General features: G+C 48.1%; 1 protein-coding gene across 2 annotated transcripts; it reads right to left on the reverse strand.

Moving 5' to 3' along the window:
* olfm2a (olfactomedin 2a) lies at window positions 1–27,338 on the reverse strand (the record flags this gene model as incomplete). Of its 2 annotated transcripts, none has more annotated exons than XM_080855812.1 (6): window positions 1–675; window positions 4,063–4,169; window positions 5,792–6,011; window positions 8,125–8,280; window positions 12,543–12,692; window positions 27,201–27,338. In XM_080855812.1, the coding sequence occupies 6 exons, from the start codon at window positions 27,336–27,338 to the stop codon at window positions 1–3; spliced, it is 1,446 nt and encodes a 481-aa protein (XP_080711938.1). The 2 variants fall into 2 exon arrangements, with proteins under 2 accessions (XP_080711938.1, XP_080711937.1); XM_080855811.1 differs by having other exon boundaries at window positions 27,195–27,338.

Raw genomic sequence — 27,338 nt, forward strand, 5'->3', positions numbered from 1 at the left:
TCAGTCGTCAGAGGTCTTGATGACCTGGAACAGGGTGACGTTGTACATAACCTGGTGTCCATTGTTCCAGGTGTAGAGCACCCTGTCGCGGGGGTTGTAGTCCATCATGGAGATGTGCGAGTACTGGTTGTGGAAGGGGATGTCCGTGTACTCGTACGTGGACGTGTTGGTGTAGTAGGCGAAGTAGATCTTGGCGCCGGCCAGGTGCGAGTTGGTGACGTAGAGCGTTCCGCAGATCATGAAGGCCTCCCCGGCGCTGCGCTTGGGGAAGCCCGTGTCCCACGTCTGCAGCACCTCCAGGCTCTGGGGGTCCATGCGGCTGATGACGATGTTGCCCGCGTTGGGGATGGTCGTGTAGACGGCCCACAGCCCGTTCTCGTCCGCCATCAGGTCGATGTCCGACCAGCCGCCCCACGAGTAAGGGAAGGTGTTGTTGTAGCCGGCGCCGCTCAGGCTGCGCTGGACCAGCACGCTGCGGGAGCGGAAGTGGTACTTGATGATGATGTTGCTCTGGTACTTGTTGTAGAAGAGCGAGCCGTTGTACACCACGTGGCCCGTGCCAGCCCACGGGTGCGGCAGCAGGTGCTGCACGAAGTTCAGGCCGATCTTGAAGTCCGCCATGGTGCGGAACTCCAGCACGCGCCGCCCCTTGAAGTAGCCGTCCATCGACCAGACCTGCAGGGAGGAAGGGAGAGAGAGAGAGGGAGAGAGAGAGGGAGAGGGATAGAGAGAGAGACTTCACTTTTGTTGGCACATTTTTCTGTTACAGCAGTCATACAAAGGTCATGGAGATCCTGTATGAATAGGTAGATGAAAGAAGTAAAAGAAACAACAGAGACAGAGAACGCTTTGAGAAGCGACTAGAGATGGAAAGGGTGAGGGTGCAAGAAACAAGACAAGACGAGACCAAGAGCACCAAAAACGTCACGCTGCGACTCGACAGTGCGAGAGTGACAGCAGGCTCTTTCTTCCCCTGTCACCTGTGGCGATATGCACTTGCAGAGAGGCAGCCAAAGCCTCAGTTTGCTTGCTCTACACAGCATGTCAGCGCCACTGTGTGCACACAAATGTATATGTACATGTGTGTGTATGGATGTGCTACTGTGTGTCTTTGTGTCCCTCTCTCTTCTTCCGTATGTGGTTGTGTGGTTGTGTGTGTGTGTGTGTGTGTGTGTGTGTGTGTGTGTGTGTATGTGTGTTTATGTGTTTATGTGTGTGTGCGTGTTTGTGTTAGCACAGGCATTGATCTCCTCTCTGCGTGGAGGTGAAGACGTTAGCTGGTGCTCGGTGCTGGGCTCCTGTGTGTGCTCCCTGCCCTTTTCAGTTCTCATCTACAGAAAATCAATCCTGTTAGCAGCTCTCTGCCTCCTCCCTCTTCCTCTCTCACTCCATCGCTCTCTGTTTCTCTCCCCTCTCTCTCTCTCTCTCCCTCTCTCTTCCCATCTCTCTTTTTACTTGCCCCCCCCCCCCCCCAGTGTTGCCTGCTTCACTGCACCCTGATATTGACAGAGTTGCCTTTCCACCGACCTCGATCTCCATCAAGCCATAACTTCTGCTATTAATTGATTTAATAAGCCACAGTTAGTGGTGCTCTGCCTCCTTCTCCCCCAATGTAGAATGCAGGCACTGGATGAATAAATCCCTCTCAACCCCCCAACTCCTCCTCTGCCTTCCCTTCTACACAGTCAGTCTGTCTCTCTCTCGCTCTCTCTCTCTCTCTCTCTTTCTCTCTCGCTTTCTGTCTCTCACTTACATTCTCCAGTCTCTCTCTTTCCTTCTTTCTGTCCTTCTGTATCCTTTTAGCTTTATATCTCCCTTGCCTTCTCCACAGTCTTTTGTACAACTCTTTTGTTCTCTCTCGATCGCTCTGTCGTTCTTTTTTCACTCTATGTTACCTTTTCCACTATACCTGTGTTTTACTCTTTCTTTTCTCTCCTTCACCTTCTGTATAATCTCTCTCTCATTGTGTGTCTCTGGCTTCTGCTTTATCTTTCCCTCTCCGTAAACTGTCTCACTCTCTTTCTCTCTGTGACTTCCTCCTTTCTTTTCTCTCTGCCTTACATCTGTTTCTTCAATTCCCCCCTCTTTCTCTCTGTGTATGTCTCTTTGCCCTTATGTCTCCACTATTTCTCTGCCTTTCTCTCCCGGTCTCTGTCTCTGTCTATCTCTCTCTCATTCCCTTTCTTTGGTTGTCTTGTTATGGAAGGGAGCAGGCAGGTTATTTTTAGCCTCTTCCACGGGGAGCGTGCTGCTGGGTGTGAGCCTGGCTGCCTGGCTGGGTGAAGGGGGGGAAACACAGGTGAATTATGGAAGAGAAGGATTATGGGGCATTAAGAGTGCCTCTTGCTCTTCCTGCTCAAATGAGTCCCTGGAGCAGCAGGAGAGGAATGCTTACACACAAACACTCACACCACTGTGGCTGCTATCGCCATGGGGCCACTAATATTGTATTACTCCTGGCCAAATGTGATCAGAATGATTGATATGAGCGTTCATTGCTTAATGGCTATTAGTGTGATCGGTCATTGATAGGATAGCTGGTGTGGTCAGAGTGAGTGAAGATGTGACAGTGGCAGACTTGAGGACTTGCTTTTGGAGGTTGACCTTTGCCGCCGGTTTATAGAGCGACAGGAGGCTTAATCCTCTTCTGTCCTCCCCTCCTCCTCCTCCTTTTATCTCCCAGTCCTTTACTCACCTCTGCTCCCCTCTCCAGTTCTACATCCCCTCTTCCTCCCTCCTCTCCAGCTCCCCCTTTTCTTTAAATATCATCTACACTCTACTTCACATGTAATCTATTCTACCTTTTCTTGCTTTCTTTTTTTTTCTCGGACCTCCACACCTCTGCTTTCCTTTTTTCCTCCACTCACCTCTCCTTTCATCTTTTCCTCTCTCTTCTTCTCCTTTCCTCCCCTCTGTCAAAATGTCATGCACACTCCTCTATTCCACCTTTCCCTCTGTTCCCCTCTGTTCCCCTCTCCTTGTTTTTGCATTGTATCGTTCTCACCTCCCCTTTCATCTTCTGACTTATCCTCTACACTCCTATCCCCTACTTCTTCCTGCTTTCTCCTCTCCTAAACCCTCCTCGCCTGGCCTCTCTCCTCTTCTTTCCTCTCCTCTTCTGACCTCTGTTCTTCTCTTTTCTCCCCTTTTTTCACCCCTCCTCACTTCTGGCCACCTGTCAAACTCAGGGGATGCTTGCTCATATCATCTCTCTGCTGTGTCTGTCATTGAGGATAATTAAGGGGAAACTTAAGGCTGAGCAAGCTGTTAATATCCACGGACGCGACGGACATTGAGATTAATAAGAGGCTGGCGATGCCGTGACAGGAGCACCAGGGTAAGCCGGCTATCCATCAGTGACTCAGCCCTACCACACACCAGCGTCACCCGCCAGCCTGCCAGTGCAGCAGCTCCAATTAGTCATGGGTGCGTTATCTGGCACGGCTGCAACCATACCTCCACTCGGAGGGAGGGTGCTGCATGTTATTTTAACGGTGACTATGAGCTGCACAGTGAGCAAACCTCGCTTCCACAATGCCAAGACTTGTGCTAACTACAGACCCTATTCCACTTATGTTAACTACAGACCCTATTCCACCTGTGTTAACTACAGACCCTATTCCACCTGTGCTAACTACTGACCCTATTACACTTTTGCTAACTACAGACACTATTACACTTGTGCTAACTACAGACCCTATTCCACTTATGTTAACTACAGACCCTATTCCACCTGTGCTAACTACTGACCTTATTACACTCTTGCTAACTACAGACACTATTCCACTTGTGCTTACTACAGACAGTATTACACTCTTGCTAACTACAGACACTATTCCACTTGTGCTTACTACAGACCGTATTACACTTGTGCTAACTACAGACCCTATTCCCCTTGTGCTAACTACATACCCTATTACACTTGGGTTTTAGTCTCTTTGCTAGCACGCCCACCACTTCTCTCCCAACTTTCAGGTTTTAGTCCACTGTGTTCTCACAGCACAGGCTACATTCACACAAGACACACACACACACGACAGCGTGGGGAAAAGGGGGCCTCACCCGGTTGTCTGAGCTGGGGATCATGGTGTCAGTCATCCAGGAGCCAAACCTTGAGCCTGACGCGCGGACGGTGATGGGGTTGCTCACTCCTGTTAGCTTACCACAGCCTGCAGACAAACACAATGGTAACAGTAACAGTGGTTGGAATGGAGTACCTAACCCTTTTTGTAAGGTAAGAATGCCTTTATTGTATGAGAATGACATTCATTGCAATATATCAGTTAATATATAAATTTGTTTAATTGGGCACACTTGTTGGTGATACAACTGGAGTTTACTGTTAAAGCAGAATATAGAATATTAAAATGAATAACGCAGGGAAAGTAAGATAGCATATTAAAAGGGCTCTTAACAATAAGAGAAGCACTAGACACTAATTAAATGGACGTGAAGGAGCTGCAGTGTCCCCTTCTTGCAGTTATGCAGTTATTAAAGCGTAACTTTATGTGTGGGTTTCCACACAAGCAGGTCCTAAAATATTCAACAGCCAAAAGCCACATTTAGTTCCACTGCAAATTCGGTTTTTCTGTTAAATCATCACTTTGGCTTTCCCTATTCTATGAGGATTTTTTTTGTTAAATCCTCAACTTATCAGCCACTGATATGTGAGATACTGCACCCAGTTTTTCAGGGACTTATAGGTTTTCCTTATCAGCTATAGCATAATCTCAGCTTGTGGGATATGTCTGAGATGGGGGAAACAAATAGCAATTTTTCAAATTCAAATTGCCTTAATGAGATACTCTCTCTACTATAGTTAAACTAAATGTATGCTTTGAAGCGGGAACTAAAATGACCCACATCGCTACAATGCTCCCCCACATACAGTAAGGGGCCATTAAAGCATAAACTGTATGCTAATGAATGATATTACAGAATGAAGAAACATATTACACCAGTATGGGTAAATGTATGTTTTCCTGTGCAATATAAATGGAATTGACCTGATTTGTCTTGTGCAATATTTCATACTGAAAAATGGAGTTGTCTATAACTAAATGGTCTAATACCACATAAGAGCTTGAAGCCAATTGAAGCAATGGACCTCCCCGTGTGTGAGTGTGGTTTTTTCTGGTTCGCCTCAAATGCATTCGCCATCAATGTCAGATTCACACAAATGATTCTGTCATGGCTTGTCAACCTCAGGCTGGAAAAGAGTGAGAGTAGCTACAAATCCAAACTACCTGAGGTCACTTTCATGTCTCTTTCATTTTGTTAATGGTCTGCTCAGTGAGTGGCCTCGCTTTGGCATTTTACGACACCAATAAAGCAACTCCCAGATCCATTCCGTACTGGTCCACTCCACCTCAAACAGGCCACCATCCCTCCATTTATACTATTTCCATTTCCATTTATTCATCAAGCAGACGCTTTTATCCAAAGTGACTTACAGTACAGTACTGATACACATTTGCATCAGTATGTGAGTGACTGTGATGAGAGTGAGAACCATGGACTTTATTGTTGGTAGCACATTCCTTTACCAGTTGAGCTACAGGACCACTCTCTCTCTCCCTTCCTCTCTATCTTCCTACCTTCCTTCCTCCACTCACTCCTCCCTCCCTGTTTCTCCCCCTCCCTCCTTACCCAAATTGCATGGTTTCCAGCAAGACCTCTAGCAGTTGATCTACAGGAGTACCCCCCCTCTCTGTCTTTCCCTCTGTCATTCCATTCGTCCCTCTCCCTCGTTCTCCTCCTCCCTCCATCCCTGCCTCCTCCATGTCCTCACCCAGCTTCTGCATGCAGGAGTGCAGCCTGGTCTCGAGCAGGAGAACCCTCTGGCGGAGTTCCTCGTAGTCATAGGCGCCCATCTCCTCCTGAATGGCCATGAGCACCAGGGACAGGTTGCGCACCTCATCCCTCAGCCGCAGGATCATCCCTGCGTCCGCCTTGTACTGCTCCAGCACTGGCAGCAGGGGGAGCAGCTGAGTCATCTTGTCCTTAAGCTCCTGCAGGTGGATAGAGAGAGGGATGGAGATATATATATATATATATATATATATATATATATATAGAGAGAGAGAGAGAGAGAGAGAGAGCAGGATGGAGATGGAGAGAGAGAGAGAGAGAGAGAGAGAGAGAGAGAAATGGATGGTCTTTCATAAATTGCAGATTCCTCTCACAACAGTTGAGATATGTAAAGGGTTGACGTCTCCCCTGTCTCCCACTGTCCCCCATTGTCTCCCACTGTCTCCTCACACTGTCACACACACTCAGGAGCTCAGTGGAGCCATCAATCCCACATCCGCCCGGCCCCACCATTTAAAACACTCCTCATCTGAAAATGAAAAAACAATAAAAAAAAACAGAAAAAAGAAAAAAAAAATGCGCCTTGTTTTCACCGTCATGAAGTCTTCCATATGTGTCTTTTCAGCTCGGCTCTGCTTCACAGCACAGGCAGCCTGCACAGGTGGAGCCAGCCGTGCCCGTCTGAAGAAGCGCTCGCATGATAGTGAGCGTCAGCTCCTCTGACAGCCGTCAGCGCCAGTGTGGAGAGTGAGCGCGGGGAGAGTGAAAGATTGATCCCCTCCGCTCGGCAGGAGCCATCAATTAAAGGACAGCAGTCAGTCAGAGGCTGAGCTCATCCGCGGCAAAGGTGTACCAATAAAGCCTGCCATCAGCAGCAGGTGTATCCATAAAGTATTCACGCCGCGGGAGGGGTCCGTTTCCTCCCATGTTAAGGTTTTATCGTAAATCTGGTGATGGAGCAGCTCTCTGGGCCCACGGCGCCACATCATAAATCTCATTTCGCCCCCGTTTCGCGCCGTGAAAATTTGGTCTCGTTAATCTCACTGCTTTGCCACCGGCGACTTTGAGGCCTCCGCATTCATCAGTCGTCCTGCTGAAATAAAGTCTGCTGCTTTAAGCTCGCTAGAAAGACTAGCTCTGCACTTCAGACTCTCTCAGACTCCGTGGCTGGAGTGACACTAGGCTTTTAAAAGTGTTTCTGTGTGGATGAATAAGATACTAAGATAGTATTTAGCAGACACTTTTATCCAAAGCGGCATCATAGGCATCATGCGGTGGCCGGGGAAAAAAGCTGGGCCAACCAATTAGAGAGTGGCTACGCTAGCCACTGTACCACCAACACCCCATAGAAATCCTAATGTTGGAATAATTCTCTCAAATCCTATTTTTATGTACCCCATGTTGACTTAAATTCAATTGGTAATACCCCTGAATATGTCCTTGAATAAATCTATGCAAACGGATATAACATACCAGCTGATACACTGAAAGCATTACCACCAGCTTTGATGTTAAGCAGGGCATAAATGTTAATGTTGGTGGCAGTGGAGCATAAAAAATACAAAATACAGACACACATACACACACAGCTGCAGACACACACACGCACACACACACACACACACACACACACACACACACACACACACACACACACACACACACACACACACACACACACACACACACACACACACACACACACACACACAAACACACACACACACAAACACACACACACACAAACACACACACACACACACACACACACACACACACACACACACAAACACACACACACACACACACACACACACACACACACACACAGACACACAGACACACAGACACACACACACACACACACACACACACACAGACACACACACACACACACACAGCTGCACACACTCACTCTGGGAGACACAAACACAGAAAAATGCAACTCTTGCTCCAGGTCTCTAGGTTAAATAATTTAGGTGCCTCTGAATGATCTCAATGGCCCTGCCCGGGCATGACTCCATGAAGTTAAAATGTTTGTGTGCATCTTGGCAGTGTGTGTTTATCTAAGGGCCAAGTGTAAGAAACCATTTGTGAAACTGGGTGTAAGAAAAAAGTGGCATACTTTTTGCGCAGTACCTCAGCCACTCTAGCCAAACAATTTTTTGTTGGGATGGACAGAGCCAAACTATGGTTACACTACACCACTGCAGAGAGAGAGAGAGAGAGAGAGAGAGAGAGAGAGAGAGAGAGAGAGAGAGAGAGAGAGAGAGAAAGCTTGCCAACAGTGGGGTTAGGTGTCTTCCAAACTACCTGAAAGCTCTTGGGGTTCAGGCTGCGGGGGTTGTCCGAGGCTGTCTTCAGTTTGCCGTCCACTGTCTTCATGAGGTTCTCCGTGTCCCTGACGTACTGCAGGTCTCTGTAGGTCCTCAGGTCTAACACCTCCATGGACTGGGTGATGTTCTGGACCTGCAAGGCAGACACAGCAGTTTTAAACCCACCAGAGTTTGAAATCACAGAGTCATTTTTAGAGGATAATACTTTCAGCCTTAAGGGTTTGTGCACAAATCCAACATGACAACCAGGATGTAATGTGCTTCAAATCTGCAGCAGTGAGTGTTGCGGCTTGAATTGAAGTGCAGGGTTTAGTTAGAGATAAATCCTATGAATCCTATTCTGCCAGGAAAATCTTCAAATGAATGAGACGAACTCAAGCAAGCTCCACTTTCACTTACAAAGTTTCACTTTCCTTGCCTATCTTCGGTGTTGGGTACTGTAACCCCCACAGTCTGGAAGAGACACTGCCTTCAAGCTCCAAGGGCCTTTTTTTTTGGCTCTGGTAAATGGAGGCTGTTCCAGCCCCATCCTGGAAGAATGTACTTGTTGGAAGTATGCCCCATCAAGAACCCTTCGACTGGACCATCTCCTGTCCGTCACAGCCGCTGGTCCCCCACCTCCCTTGCATTGCAACACAACCTCGCCTACTCACACCCACACACCGCCTGTTAGCCGCACTCACCGCCTCACACACACGAACGCTCAAACAGACACCCACTACGCTCACTCATTACGAGGCGCACAGAACAGATGCGTGCTGTCACGTTGCTCGTTGCTCATTCTCATTTGGCCGCCCTCCTAGATGGCTGCTTTAACCAGCATGTTTTTTTGAAACGCGGTCAGAACAGTTTGTCGCTCAAAATCCCCCAGTGAATTCTCGCTCGCTTCCTGAAATGCTATTTCGAAGAGGTCTGGGACTAGCATGGCCTAATGCTTTTTCAGGCCAAAGTGGGCGCAAAGGTTGTTAGCATGGTGGCCATGCATGTCATGTCATGTCTGCCATGTTGTGCCAGGTCTGTCAGTAAAGCAGGCAGGATCATGTCAGGCGGTCCGGCTTGGCTCAGTTGGGCTCAGCTCAGGCAGAACGGGCTGGGAATGGTGTTATATCTGAGCGCGAGTGAGGAGAGAGACTGCTATATTCTGCACACACCTCCCGAACCATCACAGAGAGAGGGAGAGAGAGAGAGAGAGAGTGACCCCAAGTGTCCTCATTAGTCTGTGGTTTATTAGACAAGAGTGGTGGTGCCTCACAGCTGGTGATGAGCATGAACACACACACACACAGACGTACACACTCAGGTGCTCACATACACACACAGGAACGCTGTGAAAGAGCACAGAGTGTCAGCGACTACGTATGTGGATGTAAGTGTGTGTGTGTGCATGGGACTGAAATAACTGTTGTGAGGATATTGGGTGTCTATGACAGTGTGAGGTGGATGTGTGGGTGTGCATTCATGCATGTGTGTGTGTGTGTGTGTGTGTGTGTGCGACGGGGTGGCGTGTTTGTGGATATGTGTGTCTGTGTGGATGTGTGTGTGTGTGTGGGTGTGTGTGTGCGCACATGGCTTTTAAGACAGAGATAAGAGAGGACAGGTAGGTATAGCTGGGTGCGAGTGTGAATGAGATCTGTGGGTTCAGGTGTCTCATCGATCTGCTCAGACCCCAGCGCTCATTCAGCATCTAAATTTCCCTCTGGCAGCACCATGTCAGTCCTCCTTTCTTCCGGCACCTCTCTCTCTCTCTCTCTCTCTCTCTGTCTTTTCACCCCTTTCTCTCTTCTTTATGACCCCCCCCCATCTCTCTCTGTCTTTTTTACCCCTCTTTCTCTCTTTTTATGAACCCTTTCTCTCTCTCCATTCTTTCATTTCTATCTCTCTTGCTTGCATTTGCTTCCTCCTTATCTTATTTTCTATACATCTATATCTATCCCTGTATGCATCTCTTTCTCTTTTCACTCTCTTGTCGTTTCACCCCTTATCTCTCCTTTATGAACCATTTCTCTTTCCATTCATTCATTCATTCATTCATTCACTTGTTTTCCCTCTCTACCATGTCCTTCCTACTCTTTTCGTCATCTCTCTCACTCTCTCTTTTTCATCCTTTCTTTCTCCTCTTTGCCATCCTTTATTTCTCAGTGCATTCCTTTTTATCTCACTCATCATCTTTCTTCCTCATCTTCCTCCTCAGCCTCTATTTCTCTTTCTTTCTGCTGGGTTGTCCACCCTGTTTTCTCTCTCCCTATCCCTCCTTCCGTTTAAACAGCCCACAAATCGGTCACGTTTAGAGGTTAGTTGCGTCTAGATGAGTCTCTGTATTTTATATGCTTGTAAATGTCGTCTGAGAGGAAAGCAGAGAGGACAAAAGGTGAGAGGAGAGAGGAGAGGAGTGGAGGGGAGAGGAGAGAAGATAGGTCAGAAGACTAGAGGAGTGGAAAACCAGCCAAGAGAAGAGCGGTGAGTAGATGAGAGAGGAGAAGAGAGGAGAGGAGAGGAGGAGAGCCAAGAGAGGGCCCATACTCACCAGGGAGCTCCTCCATTCACGCCGATGCTTCCTACTTAAATGCAGATCGATTGAACTGCAGATCAGCGGAGTCAACAAGCCCCCTCTTTTGCCTTTAGTTTCGCCTCTCTCTCTACCCACTCCTTAGCCTTTTCCTACATCACTGTGTCTGTGTGCGTCTCCATGTGAGGGTGTGTGTGAGTGAATGTGTGTGTGTGAGTGTGTGTAAGGCATAAAGACAACTGTAGATAGCTTTTGCATATTCTATACCTCAGAGACTCCAAAAACACTGCTCCTGCTTTGGTGTTTTAGCTGTGCCTTTTTGTTGTGCATTTTCTACTGAAGTCGTGTGTCAGTGTGTTGCTAAGTTAGCAGCCTCAGAATAGATTTACGCTGTTAGGAAAGGCATTTTGTTGGAGAGAGAGGGAGTGTGCGTGTGTGTGTGTGTCAGTGTGTGTGTGTGAGAGAGAGAGTGTATTTCAGGGTCAGAAGTATGTGTGTGTGTGTGTGTGTGTGTGTGTGTGTGTGTGTGTTTGAGTGCCTTTGCCTTCTTGTTTGTTTGTGCATTTTTGCAGCAGCACTAGATTGCTGCTCTTAGTGAGTATATGTGTGTTCAGACCTCTGTGTTGTTCACATTTTGTAAATATATCTTTGTGTGTGTGTGTGTGTGTGTGTGTGTGTGTGTGTGTGTGTGTGTGTGTGTGTGAGTGAGTGTATATATGTGTGTGTGTGTGTGTGTGTGTGTGTGTGTGTGTGTGAGTGAGTGTATATGTGTGTGTGTGTGTGTGTGTGTGTGTGTGTGTGATGGGGTGGGGTGGGGTTGTACAGTACAGCAGTAGTTTGTGTGTTTGTGGGCAGAGCAGTAGTCAGTACGGTGTGCTCTATTTACTGATTTGAAGAATATTTTTAACTTTTCTCTCCCATTTTTTGCCAGGCTCTCTTTTTCACAGTCCCTAGCTTAATGGGTGCAATTGGAAAAACACTAGCAGGCTAAGGCTTAGCAAATCCAATTTCATGGCTTTATTTAGGGCACGGCACTCTCTTAAAAAGATGTCTGATGCGCACACTTTCACCAACTTTGCCATAAGTATAATGGAGTACAAACACACTCAAATACACTCTCTCTCCATGTCCCCCTATCACACACACACACACACACACACACTCCGGCTCGGCCAACTGGTGACTGATGGAGGCGCCGTGAGGGTGGGAAATAATGCGTACGGTGCTTCATTCATTGCATCCATCACCACGCCCATGCGTGACATCCACTGGGACATAGATGAATGGATAGACAGAGAGACATACTGTGGAAATAGACAGAGACAGAGGGTGTCACACCAAGAAGTAGCAGGGGCGACGAGAGACAGAGACAGTGAGGAGAGATAGGAAGGGTGTGAGAGGATAGAGAGAGGGAGACAGACAGTCTGACATAAATGGACAAAATGGACAGACAGAAAGAGGGACAGGCAGATTAAGAAAGAGGATAGAGAGAAGTGGAAAGAAAGAATGCCATAGAGAGAAAGTCAAAGCGAGAGAGAGAGATAGAGATAGAGGGGCAGGGAGAGGCAGAAAGTAAGGTAAGGTAAAATAAGGAAAGACAGAAAGAGAAAAAAGGAAAGAGAGAAAGTGAAAGACAGGTAGAGATCCTACTACAGAGTGAATAGGACAATAAGAGAGACAGGGAGATGGTGAGAGCATGGACAGTTGAAGACACAGAATGAATAGAAGGGTAAAGATGAAGCAAAGTACAGAGAGACAAAGACAGAGAAGAGGACAAATGGTGCATAGTGCTCCTGAGGGTGTAGGAGGTGGCTGTCTGGCTCCTACCTTCTCCATGAGGGTGTGGGAGGTGGCGGGGGGAGGTTGGGGGAGGTGGCTGTCTGTCCTACCTTCTCCATGAGCTGCCGGAGCTGTCTGCTGCGGGGGTCTCTGCTGCACATGTTCTGGGCCGGCGCCACCACTGTGCACAGGCACTTCCCGTCCGGGTCCTGGTCCGAGCTGTAGATCTGCCAGCCCTCCTCCGGGCTGGGGTACAGGGCCTGTAAGACAGAGAGAGAGAGAGAGAGAGAGAGAGAGAGAGAGAGAGAGAGAGAGAGAGAGATGAGTGAGGGGGGTGAGAGGAAGAACAAAGGATGAGAAACTCAAACAAACAAGTGGAGACTGAGCAAAAAGAACTGAGGGGTCTGGGCTTGGGAACAGAACCTGTAGGAGAGAGAGAGAGAAAGAGACAGAGAAAGAGAGAGAAAAGAGAGTAAAAGCCAGGGCTGCGGGAGAGAGCTAAGCCACTGTGCGGTGTCTCTAGTCCTTGCCCCCCTCCTGCTCCCTCCTCCACCATTAGTTGCAGACAGAGAGAGGTTTAACACCCCTTTATTAGACCGCTGTCTAACCTTCTTACATGATTACACCAATAAAGAGAGAGCGAGAGGGAAGAAGAAGAAGAAGAAGAAGAAGTAGAAGAAGAATGAGAGATGAGGAGAGCATAAACAAAACCATGAAGAGGCAGGGTGGGTAGAGATGGAGGTCTGGGATCTGGAGCAGTAGAAACTGCACAGGGATACAAGGCGCTAGAGGCGGAACGAACAATTCGAAGGAGAACAAGTGAGAATGACGTAGGAGAGATGCAAGAAGGAGACATAAAAAAAAAGACCTTAAAGAAAAAGAGACAGAGAGTTATGCCTAATGGTTACAGAGACTGAGTCAAAAATCAGTAGAAACGAAGTCAAGAGAAAGTATGAACGAGATGTGAACATGGATGAAGGGGAGCATTGAGACAGGGAGATGAGAAAGACATTAAAAATAAAGGGATGGAGCGAGGGAGAGGAGAGAGAGAAAGAGAGACAGAGAGAGAAGGAAGGGAATGAGGGTCCCTACGGAAAGACGGAGTGTGAAATCAGCCTGGATGTGTGGAGGAAATGGAGCTGTTTGGAATCGATAAAGCAACTCTCTACCAGAGGCTGGGAATGGATGGCTGGTCTCCTTATTAATCCAATTACACATGGTGCTCATAGATACACCACACCACACCACACACAGTCACCAATGGACATTCACACACACACACACACACACACACACACACAAACACACACACACACACACACACACACATACACACACACACTTATGCATGACCACACACATGCACACACACACATTCACACAGACACGCCTAACATGCATATGCAGACACACACACATTTACACAAACCTGCATTTATGCATACACATGATTGAATGCCTTGCCGAAAAGTGCAAATAAAACTACAATAGAGACAAACCACTGACTCAATGACACCTGAGATATATTGCAGGCATGGGGAGAAAAGGGTGAAAATAAAATCTGTCCTTCCTTTCCCTCTGCTCTCACACCACCCCACACCACTACCTCGCCTCCCCTCCCCCTCCCTGCACCTCCTTCCTCGCTACAAGGATCAGATTAAAATGTCTTGGGGGACAGGAAGACTATGTGATTGGAGTGTAAAGCAGGAGCCACCCCTGTGAGCTGGCGTGCTCACTGTCAGATCTTGTCACTCTTGCTCTTTTCAGCCCCCCCCTCTCTCTCTCTCTCTCTCTCCATCCCTCCCCTTTACCTTGCCATCTCTCTCTCATTTTCCCTCCCTCTGACTCTGTCTCTCAGTCTCAGGCTCTCCACCTTTCATTGCCTCTTTCTCAAGCTCAAGTGAATTACACTGAATTATAATCCATTTTTCGTCCACAAACGTCTTTCCCACAGAACCGGATCAAGACAAATAGGCATTAGCAGAAATCCATACCGGGGATGCTGAGCACATACGTATATATATATACGCGTCTCATTACATTAGTGTGATTAGTGTGGAAGTAGACTTGGATTTCAATACATGTCTGTGCACAACCATGGGGGTAGGAACCAATAGCTTGTGTAGTGTAGTGTATCTGAAACAATCAAAAACAATCCATCCATTTGCAAAGGTGAAGCAAAACAAAATCAAACAGAAAACAGCAACGATGAGCAGTGCTTTTGTCAAGCTCTGGGTAGGCTTTGGTAGTAAAGCCAGACATGTTTCTCTTGGCTAGTGACCCTATCGACATTAACATTTAAAGGAGCTGTCTTCAGACGTGTCCTCTCATCATGACGTACCACCCTGTGAGAGTGGTGACACAGTCTTCCTCCATGTTTCTCTGAAGGCTGCAGCCATCAGTCAGCGGCTGCCTCACACCCATCCCCTCCATTCCACTCCGTTGTCCTCTTTTCTCTTCTCCATTCCCTTACTATTCTCCATTCTCTAATTTCTCTGCTCTGCTCTCGTCTTCTGTTCTCCCATCCTTTTCTCTGGTTCCCTTTGTTCTTCTCTTTTCTCCTCTGTTATCCCTCTCTCACCTTTCCATCCCCTCTCCTCTACTTGTTTTGTCCTCCTCTTCCATCCTCTTCTCTTCTCTCCTCCCTTCTCCTCTCTCAACACGTTATTTACCTCTTTCTCCCTTTCCTCGTCTCTGTATTATACTCCTCTCCTCTCTCTGGCTCTCTCCTCCTCTGCTGAATGCAGTGCTGGGTTTGGGTGGCATCAGGTGGTGAGATTGATGGCAGTCACAGCCCATTTACTGCCTTTGTGCTTCCGACTCTTCTCTCCATCTTTTGGTCTGTCAGAAGCCCTTTAATCTCGAGACTTAACAACTTGTACGGTTGTTGTCTGTGTATCCTATTCTATAACGTCAGCTACATCGAACAGAGAGCAAAATAAAAGCCACTGCGTGTCTATAGATGAAAAGGGTGCTTGGATCCTATAGGAGAGGTGCCATAAGCCTTGTCATTGCTCAGACACCGGGGAGAGAGGAGAGGAGCAGAGAGAAGAGGAGATTATTTTTTTTGTTCAGTTCAGGTTGTGCCTGGGGGTGCATTTTACCTCACCCCCACCCCCACCTACCTCACTGGTCTATATTCAGAGACACAGCCAGTCTGCCTGAAAACAGGGCATTTTTTTCTCTTTTCTTCATGGCCACCTCATGGCTTCCAGCCCAAACAATGCTCCCCATGGGGCTATATAGTTTCATTTCTCCTGGTCTGCTGGAGCTCTTCCCATCTTCCCCCTCTTCGAAAGCCCCTATTAGAGCCCTCCACGCATTCCAGACTGTCCAAGATCAAGCTACCATGGCCTTGAACCTGCATGCAGCAATAATCCAAAGAACAGTGCCGCTGCTGCTGGGACTCTTCTACTCACTGCTTTACATCCTGTTGGACTCGCCCGGCGCTGCGCAGCAAGTCCTCAGCTAATTAGCGCAGGGCTCCAGTCGAGTAGTAACAAATGACTTGGCTCAGGTGCTGCTGTGTCAAGTGCCTGCTGTTGGGCCCAGAGCCAGTGGGACACGTGTTTCTCCAGGTCTGTGACTGACCGTCAGTGTGCTCTGCAAAAAATCAAACCGTTCAGTGTAGGCCAGAGAGTCACAGTCTCACCCTGTAGGATGGAACAGAGCTGTGTAAACCCACTGCCTTAAAGGTCAAGTCCACGATTGTAATCCAGTACCCTTTATCTCAAATACAGCAAAATTGTTCCTTGCGTTCCTCAAGCTGTCTGTTCTGTGTGTGCCTTTAAAAAAAGAAACCCTCATGTATTCATAAAAAGTCCTCTGTGAATGTGAAAAAACATAGACCGAGCCACAAACAATTCCAACCTATCAACAATTTGCTTCAGGAACGTGGAAGGGAGGGGTGTAATTTGATTGGCTGTAGTGGCAATTGCCAAATATCAACAACATTTCACCAGATTCAGAGACTGATTCTGTAATGCACATGTCCATGAAGAGTGAACTAGTGTACAGTGTGCTTTGGCAAACCACTGTCATAATACACACACACACATACACACACACAAACACACACACACACAAATGCACGCTGTGTTCTGTTCATTAATGTTTCATAAATGTTGAGTTTTTAATTTAAGTTCTTATTAAATTCACCCCCCGCCTCATTACCACCCACCTATTCATTCTGCTGTAATTTCCCCCCGTCTGCAACTAATGGTGGAGGAGAGAGCAGGAGGGGGACAAGGACGAGGGGAGGGGGCACAGTGGCTTAGCTCTCTCCCGCAGCCCTGACTCTCTGCCTCCCCATCTCCCTCTCGCTCTCTATCTCTCCTTTCCCCTCTCTCATTCTGTGCCTTGCACACTCTCTCCCTCCCTTCCCCCTTCCTTTATTCTCTCTATCATTCCAGATAAAGTGGGAGCTCCCTGCCTTCGTTTCTGCATGTGTAACAGTCTTTGATCCACACACATCATTGCCGACGTGGCACATTACAGAATGGCGGTTTTATTTGCGTCTCTTTGACCGGGGATGAAATAAGCACTTGAGGGGAAAGAAAAAGGAAAAAAAAAGAAACGGAAAAGAGGGGCCGTTTAATTCATAATGCTTCCGCTATCATCTCTCTGCGAGCCTCACTGACTGCCAGGGCACCATTCATTAGCACATTACTGACAGCGAGCAGGGAAGATCAAACAGCCCCAGAGCCTCGTGTAAACACCGCCTGGTATCCTTTAACTGTTGCGTGGGCTTGTCAAGGTGAAGACCAGACTTAAAGGTATTTGCCTGGGCAAAGACGGAGAGAGAGGAGGAGGAGAGAGAGGAGGAGGAGGAGGAGGAGGAGGAGAGAGATAGAGAGAGAGAGGAGGAGGAGAGAGAGGAGGAGGAGGAGAGAGATAGAGAGAGAGAGAGGACGAGGAGAGAGAGGAGGAGGAGGAGGAGAGAGATAGAGAGAGAGAGGAGGAGGAGAAAGATAGAGAGAGAAGCAGCGGTAGAGGCCTTGTTGGTTGAGAGAGGAGAAGCAGATTTCAGCAGGTTTCTTAAAGGTTGTAGCCAAGACTACTCCGTGGAGAAGAGAGTGGAAATGGAGAGGAGAGAGGTTGAGAGAACAAACAGCAGGTTGTTGGGCTGGTTGTTTGGCAGTGCCCTGGGCTAATGCCTGGGAATGGCCCTTGAGCGTTTCCTGAAGTTCACTGGTGCAGCCTAATCACCAATGCTGGAGTTTTGAGACCAGGTTCGCTCTGAAAGCTGCGTTGTTAAAGCCAGCCTGCCAGGAAACCTATGAAGTGATGCCACCAATGGATGACACAGTGGTGGAGGAGGAGGAGGTGGAGGTGGACGGAGGGGCTAGAGAATCGATGAGTCTCAGTCACTCAAACAGCGATGGCTGGGCTCTGAGAGGCCAGAGAGCCACAGGAGGAATCCCTTTTCCTGCCCTTCCCACCGCAGGCCACCAAAGCCCTCTCAAATATCCCCTCATCCTCGAACTGACAGAGCGAGTGACAGAAGAGAAAAGAGAGATGAAGCGAGAGAGGCTGGATAGAGTGAAAGGGGAGGCCGGTTGATTACTGACTGATAAGAAAATGCAGTGAGAGCGAACAAGGGATGGAAACAATATGTCTGTGTGTGTGGGTGTGCATGTTTGTGTGTGTGTGTGTGTGTTTGTGTGTCATGTGTGTGTGTGTCTGTGTGTGTCTGTGTGTGTGTGTCTGTGTGTCTGTGTGTCTGTGTGTGTGTGTGTGTGTGTGTGTGTGTGTGTGTGTGTGTGTGTGTGTGTGTGTGTGTGTGTGTGTGTGTGAGAGCGTGTCTGCCTCTGAGAGAGTGACTGTGATTGACAGCAGCTGAAAGCCAAAGACGGATGGCGGGGTGAGATGGCCGAGATCTGATTCCACCAACAGACAGCCGCCACCGCCATCTTGCTCAGCCATCTCTCACTATAACAGCAGGAACGCCCCTCCCCTCAGTCCAGCAGCCTCCACCCCCCACCACCCATGACCTTTCCCAACAACTGCACCCCACCTCACTCCCCGCGTAGCTTTGAGCCACCTCCCTCAGTGCCCTCTACCACTCGCCCCGTGGCTCTTCCGGCACCCCCGGATTTCCTCCCCTCACGTCGCTGCACTCCAGAAAAAAAACTGGCAGCTTATGGAGATTATCCAGCTGAGTAGCAGTCAGCAAGTCGATGGAGCACGCTCAATGGTATTGAGAGCTTGCCACCAGGGTGACCTCCGGTTTTGAGCCTTCTCAGCCCCAGAAATCCCCTCTTTCCCACACACACACACACGTGGGGAAGTGGAGAAGGCACAGATCAAGGTTTTCTGTCAGGATTTTACCTTTAATACTACTTTTATGGTGAAGAGGAGCATTAGGAAGTTGGAGGAGGAGATAAGTAATATGGAAAAGGAATTGGGAAAGAATAACATAGTGGTTGTCAATAAGTTTGAATGATAATAAATAAAATAAAATACATTTTGCAGGAGCAGGTAAATGGGGCTTTGATCAGGGCCAGTATTTCTCCCATAAATGACATGGATGCTCCTTACATCCGTATTAATCTGGAGCGAAAAGCTGTGCAGCAGAAGCATGAGTGCTATCCATGTCGGGATGGTGGGACGATGACCTATGACCCAGGGCAAATGAGAGTGATGGATCTTTATGCTCACCGGTATGGGACTCCAGACTGGGATCATGCATGTTTAATCCAGTTACTAAAAGGATTCCCAGGCTGGAGCTGGACCATAGGAGGGCCCTGGACAGAAACATTTGCCTGCCAGAGCTTTCTGAGTCTTGCAGCTCGTTCACCGAGAATCGATGGCCTCCTGGAGAATTATATCAGGAGTTTTGGGGCCTTTTGGGCAAGTACTATTATGGAATAGCTGGAAGAGTGTTTTTGGTGGGACGAATAGCCGATCAGCTGCCAGTGAGCTGTGTTTGTCTGCTGCCTACAAGAGATTGTCAAAGGTTTTACCAATGGCCTTAAGGGATATTTAAATATCTTAATTAAGAGGGAGTAGACATATTATGGTCTAGGTCAGACTATAATGGATAATTAGATTTTAATGAGAGACATTATTGATGTGTCATTTGGGAATAATTTTAGGGCATCTGGGCTTTTTATCTACTGATCAAGAAAAAGCATTTGACAGAGTAGGTCAGGGTTACCTTGCTCTGCAAGCTTTTGATGTTGGAGGTAATTTGTGTCGTATGTAAAGCTGTTGTATGCAAGGGTAGAGGTGGGGGGGGGGGGGGGGGGGGGGTAGGGACTTTATCCGGTTTCAGTAAAAAGGGGGATTCTGCAGGGGTGTCCTCTTTCACGGCCTGCAGGGAGGCCCTAGAGATCCAGTCACCGCTGAGTGAGGAGAGGAGCCATCACGGTCCTCAAGTACTGGCCTCAGCCACTGTTGAGCAAGATGAGGAGGAGCGTGGAGATAAAATAATCTCCTTTGCAACTTCAGCATAGCCTTTTCAGGACCTTAATAACAGGGCGTTCTAAAGGTTAATCATCAATCTGTGCTGAAAGGGGTTACAGAGTAAAGGTGGTCACAAAAGCCAGATTTCAGTCTTTTTATGAGCCTCCAACTGAGAGCCGCATGGCCGATTTATAATGGAGGCTCGTTCACGGGGCTACAGCTACAAACAGACACTTAGCACACCTGAATCCAGCTGTTTGGAAGGATTTCTGTGGAATTGAGGTCATTCTTGTGGGATTGGAGACAGAGTGGATCATTTGTTCGTTTATTGTGAGAGATTGGAGGGTGTTTTTTTTTCAGCTCTTGAAAGGCTGGTTGGGAAAATTAGGAGAGGTATGTTCTTATCACCATTTTGTTGGTGGCCTAGGGTTAGAACAGAAAGGCGCAGAAAAAGAGGGAAGTATGATTGATGAGCATATTTTATTGGGTACACTACAATGGCTATTTGGAAGACCAGAAAGAACAAGCTATTGGAGAGTGGTCCATCTGATGGAGGGTTTTAGGAGCATGGTGGCAAATGGAATCCAAATTGAATAGGCTTACTACACATTGGTTAATTAAAAGATGTGTTTTCTCGCTGTTTGCTGGGCTGTGGGTTGTTGTGTCAGGTTGGAGAAGACGGACAAGTAGCGTTTAACATATGAAGCAGAATGCCTGTCTTTTTGCTTCCTTTTAATCTGAGGATGAAATAAATGTCGATGTAACAGAATGTCTGCATCCGATGTTCTCATGCATCATGCGTTTTAAGTGGGCAGTGATGTAACGCTTTGAATACTCGTTCAATAAACAAGTGTCCACCTTTCTCTCTCTCTCTCTCTTTCTCTATCTATCGGTCTCTCTCTGTCAGGCAATCTCCAATAGACGCGATTAACCAAATGGCTGGTGGGATTAACCAATTAGAGCACTGTGCTGGGCCACCGTCTGCGGGCCAGAAGGCTTGGCTCCTCGGCAGGGCGTTTCATTAGGGGGCCGACCCCGGGAGCGGGGAGCCGTAAAGCCCGGACTAAACGGAGTCATAAATCTTGGCAGGGCTTCATTTACGAGCGTGACGAGAAGGCTATTACAACTTTCATAAGCTGTGAGCCGGAGGCCGGTGCATCCCCACTCTGTACAGGAGATCACGCCTCTAGACGGGGCAGGGAGGAGAGGAGAGGCCGGAGAAGGGGGATAGAAAGGGTTAGAGAGATTAAGAGGGTGAGAGAGAGATAGAGAGAGAGAGAGAGAGAGGAAGAAGGAGACTGGTAAAACCCCATTCAGTACAAGAGACCCTGGGGTGGACATGCTGTAGAGCTTCAACCTTTAGACTGGACAGGGAGGTGAAAGGATAGAGAGAGAGAGAGAAAGAAAGAGAGAAAGAGAAAGAAAGGAGAAGAGGAAACAAGGGAATGGATGGAGAGATAAAAGAGGACAGGACACAAGGGGAAGGGAGGAAATGAGGGGATGAATAAATGGAGAGATGGCAAGAGAGAGAAAAGGGGGAGAGGGAGTGATGGTGTTTCTCAGAATCAGAGTGGAGTCATCCTTCAGCATAGGAGAAAGCCAGCCGTCATTGGCTTGATACAGTGCTGACTGGCTAGCTGCCTGCTCTCCTGGTCTCCCTCTCTCTCTCTCTCTCTCTCTCCTTTCTCTCTCCCTTCATATCCCCTTAGTTCTTTCTCTCTTTCCCTTTCCCTCTCTCCCTCTCTCTTGGCACCCTGTTGTCCATCATGGTCCAGGCCTCGTCAGGCGTTGATTGCACTGCGGTGGCCTGGAGCGAAACACTAACATCTGTCTCTGCTCTCCATCCACACATGAAGCTCCGCCGCTCATGTGGCCCAAGGATCTAGTCCTGCTCTACTCCGCACCTCTCTGCTCACACGGCCGTGATTACCCTCTCCCGCTAACACACACACACACACACAAACACACACAAACACACACACACACGTGATTACCCTCTCCTCTCTCTCCCGCTAGCATACACACACACACACACACACACACACACACATACATGTGATTACCCTCTCCTCTCTCCCTCTCCCGCTAGCATACACACACAAACACACAAAGACACACACACACACACACACACACACACACAGACAAATGCACCACTCCAAAAAACACACGCTGGCAGAGAAGACATCTTTCTCACACATTCACAAACACACACACATACTCAAAGATAAACATGCACCATTCTGAAATACACATGCTGGCACAGATTATCTCTTTCTGTCACACAGACACACACGCACACGCACACACACACGCACACGCACACTCACACACCACCCTGGACAGACACATGCCAGCACAGATGATTTCACAAAGACACGCACACCTACTGTTTTGTTTTTGTCTGAAATCCTAAGCAGGCTTCCGCCTTGACGGCGAGGAACTGATCCGAAATAAATCTGTGCGGTGTGAGTCACAGGCCTGTCTGGCACAGCCTTGGGTCCTCTGTGACAAACGAGTCAAATAACCGCCACTGCCAGCCCATTAAACGAGTCAGAACCCTTAGCCCTGCAACACGGGCCTAGTCTCTACCTTATGATTACCCCTCTCCCTCTCCCAGGCCTCGTGACTTTTACTGATGACCTCTCCATGCGTGTTGTCATCTAATAACGCACAGCCCCATTCTCAAGCTCCCAGGAGTGCAACAAGGCAACAGACGATTGGCTAGGTTCTGTTAACCGTTAGCCCAAGTCTGGATCGTTGAGCATCACTGTGACAGTGTAGCATTGTTAACAGTGGGTTGGGAGAGTGTAGCATAGTCATCAATGTATTCATGAGAGGTGCTGGGTGATTTTCAGTTGCACTGGCCAGGCTGGTTGATATCGGCAGATGGCTGATATAAAACACATTTCTCATAGAGTCGGTGAATTGTTGTGGAGAACAGAGCTCTGAGTGCAATCAGTGTCCTTCATTTCATTTGGTTGAAATGTGCACCAGGTATCGGATGCCAGTTGGACGTGTGCTGCGCGCCTCCCTCGAGTTTGGCATCAAGTGAAGCCATCATAGCATCAAATAGCCAATCATAATCGTGGTTTATTGAATGGCCCTGGACTTAGCTCCAAAAAGCTGAGATGGAAAAACAAAAACATCACGATGACAAAATAGGCTCCTCTAACTTCAGCTATCGGAATACGCCACTCCAAACATCAATTCCACTCCTGAAAATGCATCCAACCTGACAACAAACCCCAGACGTTTACTTGAAAGTGCTGCCTACCCAAGTGCCTCCTCTCCCTTTCTGGCTTTCATCCCTGGCTGCGCCGCTGTGCTTTTTAAGGACACATTTGCACAAGTGCACAGATCGCTCGTGAAACCCTCACTAGCGGACAGAGCACTGACAGCATGCTGACCCCAATCCCCAATGCCCCCCCCCCCCCCCCCCCCCACACACACACACACATGGTCCAAGAGTCTTCCCCAGCCCTGTCTCCATCTATCCCCCCGGCTTCCTCAACTTCGGCGTCGGATCCCTTCCTGCCTGCTCTTTTGATGGTGAGCGGTATTGTCTGCGGACTCGTGCCTCATTGCTTTGCTATTATTACCCGACATCAGAGGCAGCATGGCACACAGTGGGTGTGTGTGTGTGTTCGTGTCTCTGTGTGTATGTGTGTGTGTGTGTATATGTGTATGTTTCTGTGTGTGTGTGTGTGTGTGTGTGTGTGTGGTATCCCTCCTGAGCCTGAGCCTTTCTCTCTCTCTTTCACGAGCGTCTGTGTCCTCCCTATTCACACACAACAAACAAACAAAGAGGCAACTGCCTTTCAACAAGAGGATTGGATAAAAGAGAATTTCAACATGACATGAAACGCAAAAGAGACGGATTCATGTCTCCACAAGACCTTGATGCAGGCCTTTTCAGCCAACTGTTTTTTTAATGGATTCTGGGCAGATTTAGTCACTGAAAGCTGTTCTTCTTTCATTTCTATGGTGTTGACCGGTGCCTGATCCTGTTCTTATCTCATTTCTATAGTGTTGACCGGTGCCTGATCCTGTTCTTATCTCATTTCTATAGTGTTGACCGGTGCCTGATCCTGTTCTTATCTCATTTCTATGGTGTTGGCCATTGTGTTATCAAGGATCAGATCGTGACTGGTCTTCTAGATGGTCCGGCTGGTGGGGATGGAGATGATAGCACTGGATTCAGCATTTAAGGAAGCATGAGAGGTATCTCCTGGGTTTGGTCACTGATGCACAGGTGCTGTATGCGTGCGATATCACAACAACAAACCCCAAACACACATGGATACATACATACACACACACACTCACACACACACACTCACACTCTCACACACACACACACACACACACACACACACACACACACACACACACACAATGCACACACACACACACACACACACACACACACACACACACACACACACACACACACACACACACACACACACACACACACACACACACACACACACACACACACACACACACACACACACACACATACACACACACACACACAAACTCCAGCTCAGATCTCTGGTGTGTGTTGCTGTGCCCCTCCACTTGAGACACTCTCAGTCTCCTCCAATCACTCCCCTCTGCAATGCACCGTAATCAATACAGCAACAGCCCACTTTGCCTTTGCCCTGCTTGATTGCATTAGTATAAATGCAATTAAGACCTTTATTCCATCTTGTATTGCCAGTGTGATTTCTTGTACGGGCATAAAAAAAGACAGTGTTCGTTAATGCGGTCAGCTTCATCTCTCTCACTTTTCATCTGCCTTCATAATACGGATGCTGTGGGCCATGAAAAGCAGGAGCACAGAAATGAATATCCACTGTTAGAGGAAGTCTCTGACCAGGCTACACACACACACACACACACACACACACACACACACACACACACACACACACACACACACACACACACACACACACACACATACACACCGGACACACACACAAACCACAAACACACAAACACACACACACACACACAGTTACTCTCTCTCTCTCACACAAACACAAACACACACACACACACACACACACACACACACACACACACACACACACACACACACACACACACACACACACACACACACACACACACACACACACACACACACACACACACACACATCCCTGTATTATACTACCATTGCTCAGTGCTGGTGCATCAACCACTCATACCCATCCCACTCAATACTAAGCAATACTACCTCACCCCATGTTAAATCAATGTTTACTCACATGAGAAGTCAATAAGCCTAGCCTACTCCTAGCCATACGATGGCTCGAGCCAGTTTATGCAGACCAGCTCACAGGATAAATCATAATCCCATCAGACTGCTGCCAGAGTTAAATGTCATGGATGTCACAGATCATACGGTCACGAATTGTGACATTAACCACGATTAGCATGTATGAGTAACTATATGGAGTGTGTGTGTATGTGTGTTGGGGGTGTGTGTGTGTGTGTGTGTGTGAGTGTGTGTGTGTGTGTGTGTGTGTGTGTGTGTGTGTGTGTGTGTGTGTGTGTGTGTTGGATGTGTGTGTGTGTGTGTGTGTGTGAGTGTGTGTGTGTGTGTGTGTGTGTGTGTGTGTGTGTGTGTGTGTGTGTAGGAGTAGATTATATCTGTCAGTGAACCAAAAGTTCTCACAGATTGTAGTCACGGGCACAGCAGCTCATTGGAGCCCGTTGCTATGAGCAGTCGCTGGTCTGATTTCGGTTGGGTGCTAAATTGCTGGACCGATGGGCTCAGTAGGGACTAATAGGGCCAGATGGCCATCATCCTCCAACCACAGACATGCTGAACTCCATCCTCCGTCCAGATGGACGCCTGTCCCACTGCTACCACAACCGTCTTCAAAGAGCTGGGCATTTTATAGAGGGGCAGCTGCTTGGAAAATATACCCAAAGATAGAACCAAAAGCTATCACTCACTATTAATGATCCAGCAAAAGCTAAAGGCAACACCTCACAGTCTCTCTCTCTCTCTCTCTCTTTCTCTGTTAGTCACTCCATATCTTTTATATATCTCTCTTCTCTCCTCTCCCTCACTCTATGTCATCACTCTCTCTTGCAAACACACACACACACACACACACACACACACACACACACACACACACACACACACACACACACACACACACACACACACACACACACACACACACACACACACACACACAAACACACACACACACACACACACACCAAGCTTCAGAATGTTGGGATTGCTGCCTGCCATGCACTTAAGACCCTTTTAAGAAAATAACCACTAGCCCTTATGTTTTGCCTAGTTTTTTTTTCTCCAGGAAACTACAGTATGGCCTATTTTTGGCATCCTCATGTGCACTGTACAGTGGGAGGAAACACAGCCTTAACCTCTCAGTGGTCACCTCTTTCTGAGAGTCCCATCCAGATAGTTGCTTGTTTCTGTATGGATATAGGCCAGTCTGTCTCATTACGGGCAACTTCCCATGCCAGCCCCAGACTGAGCTCCATTCAGAGGATCAGGCAATGCCTTTTCATCCTGCTCGGAAGAAGCTGCGTAGGGCTCCTTTGGGACTTCAGTCAGAAAATCCCTCATAGCGCACACCCCCCCACCCCAATATTTGAACCCCCTCTCCTTCTGTGAAGATCAGGGCAGAAACATCCCCTCACAGAGAGATTCCTCAGCAGTTACACAGAGAGAGAAGGGACTTTGGATTTGCCCTTCTCTCTCTCTCCCCCCCCCCCCCCCCCCAAACCATACACCCCACCCTCTATGCCATGCCCCTCCATCTGAGCCATACACACTTCCAAAGGCACTCCAAGTGCTTTCAATCACAGTGTAACCTGCTCGCCTCCCTCTGTTCTCGGAAAGTGACCAGTCCTGCCCTCACTTTTTGACCATTTGCCTCTGTCAGAGGCTGCTCTTGCCTGCACTATAGCCCAACCAGCTCCTATATTCAGAGCACAACGCCAGTTTGACCAAAGACAGCAAAGAACCGAGGTATGCCAGTTTGACCAAAGACAGAAGAGAACCAAGATATGCCAGTTTGACTAAAGACGGAAGAGAAGAGAGATATGCCAGTTTTACCACAGACATAACAGAAGAGAGATATACCAAATTTGCCCAAACAGAAGAGAAAAGGCTGATATGCCAGTTTTACCAAAGACATAAGAGAGGAGAGACATGCCAATTTTCCACAGATATTAGAGAAAAGAGCAACATGCCTGTTTTGCCACAGATTGAAAAGGAGACAGAAATATGCCAAGTGAGCGCACAAGGCAGAGAAGGAGAGACTGATTAGAGGAGGAAGGTTACGCACGCTGACGATCCTCTCGGAGGTGCCCCCTCTGGAGATTGTGGTTCCGTTGAGCCCCACGAGCGAGGGCAGTGTCTGGGACATCCAGTTGGTGACCATGGCCATGGTGCTGAGCACCGCGCCGATCTTCAGCAGAGGTACGCTCAT

The sequence above is a fragment of the Sprattus sprattus genome (genome assembly GCF_963457725.1).
Source record: "Sprattus sprattus genome assembly, chromosome: 18".
Classification (NCBI taxonomy): Eukaryota; Metazoa; Chordata; class Actinopteri; order Clupeiformes; family Clupeidae; genus Sprattus; species Sprattus sprattus.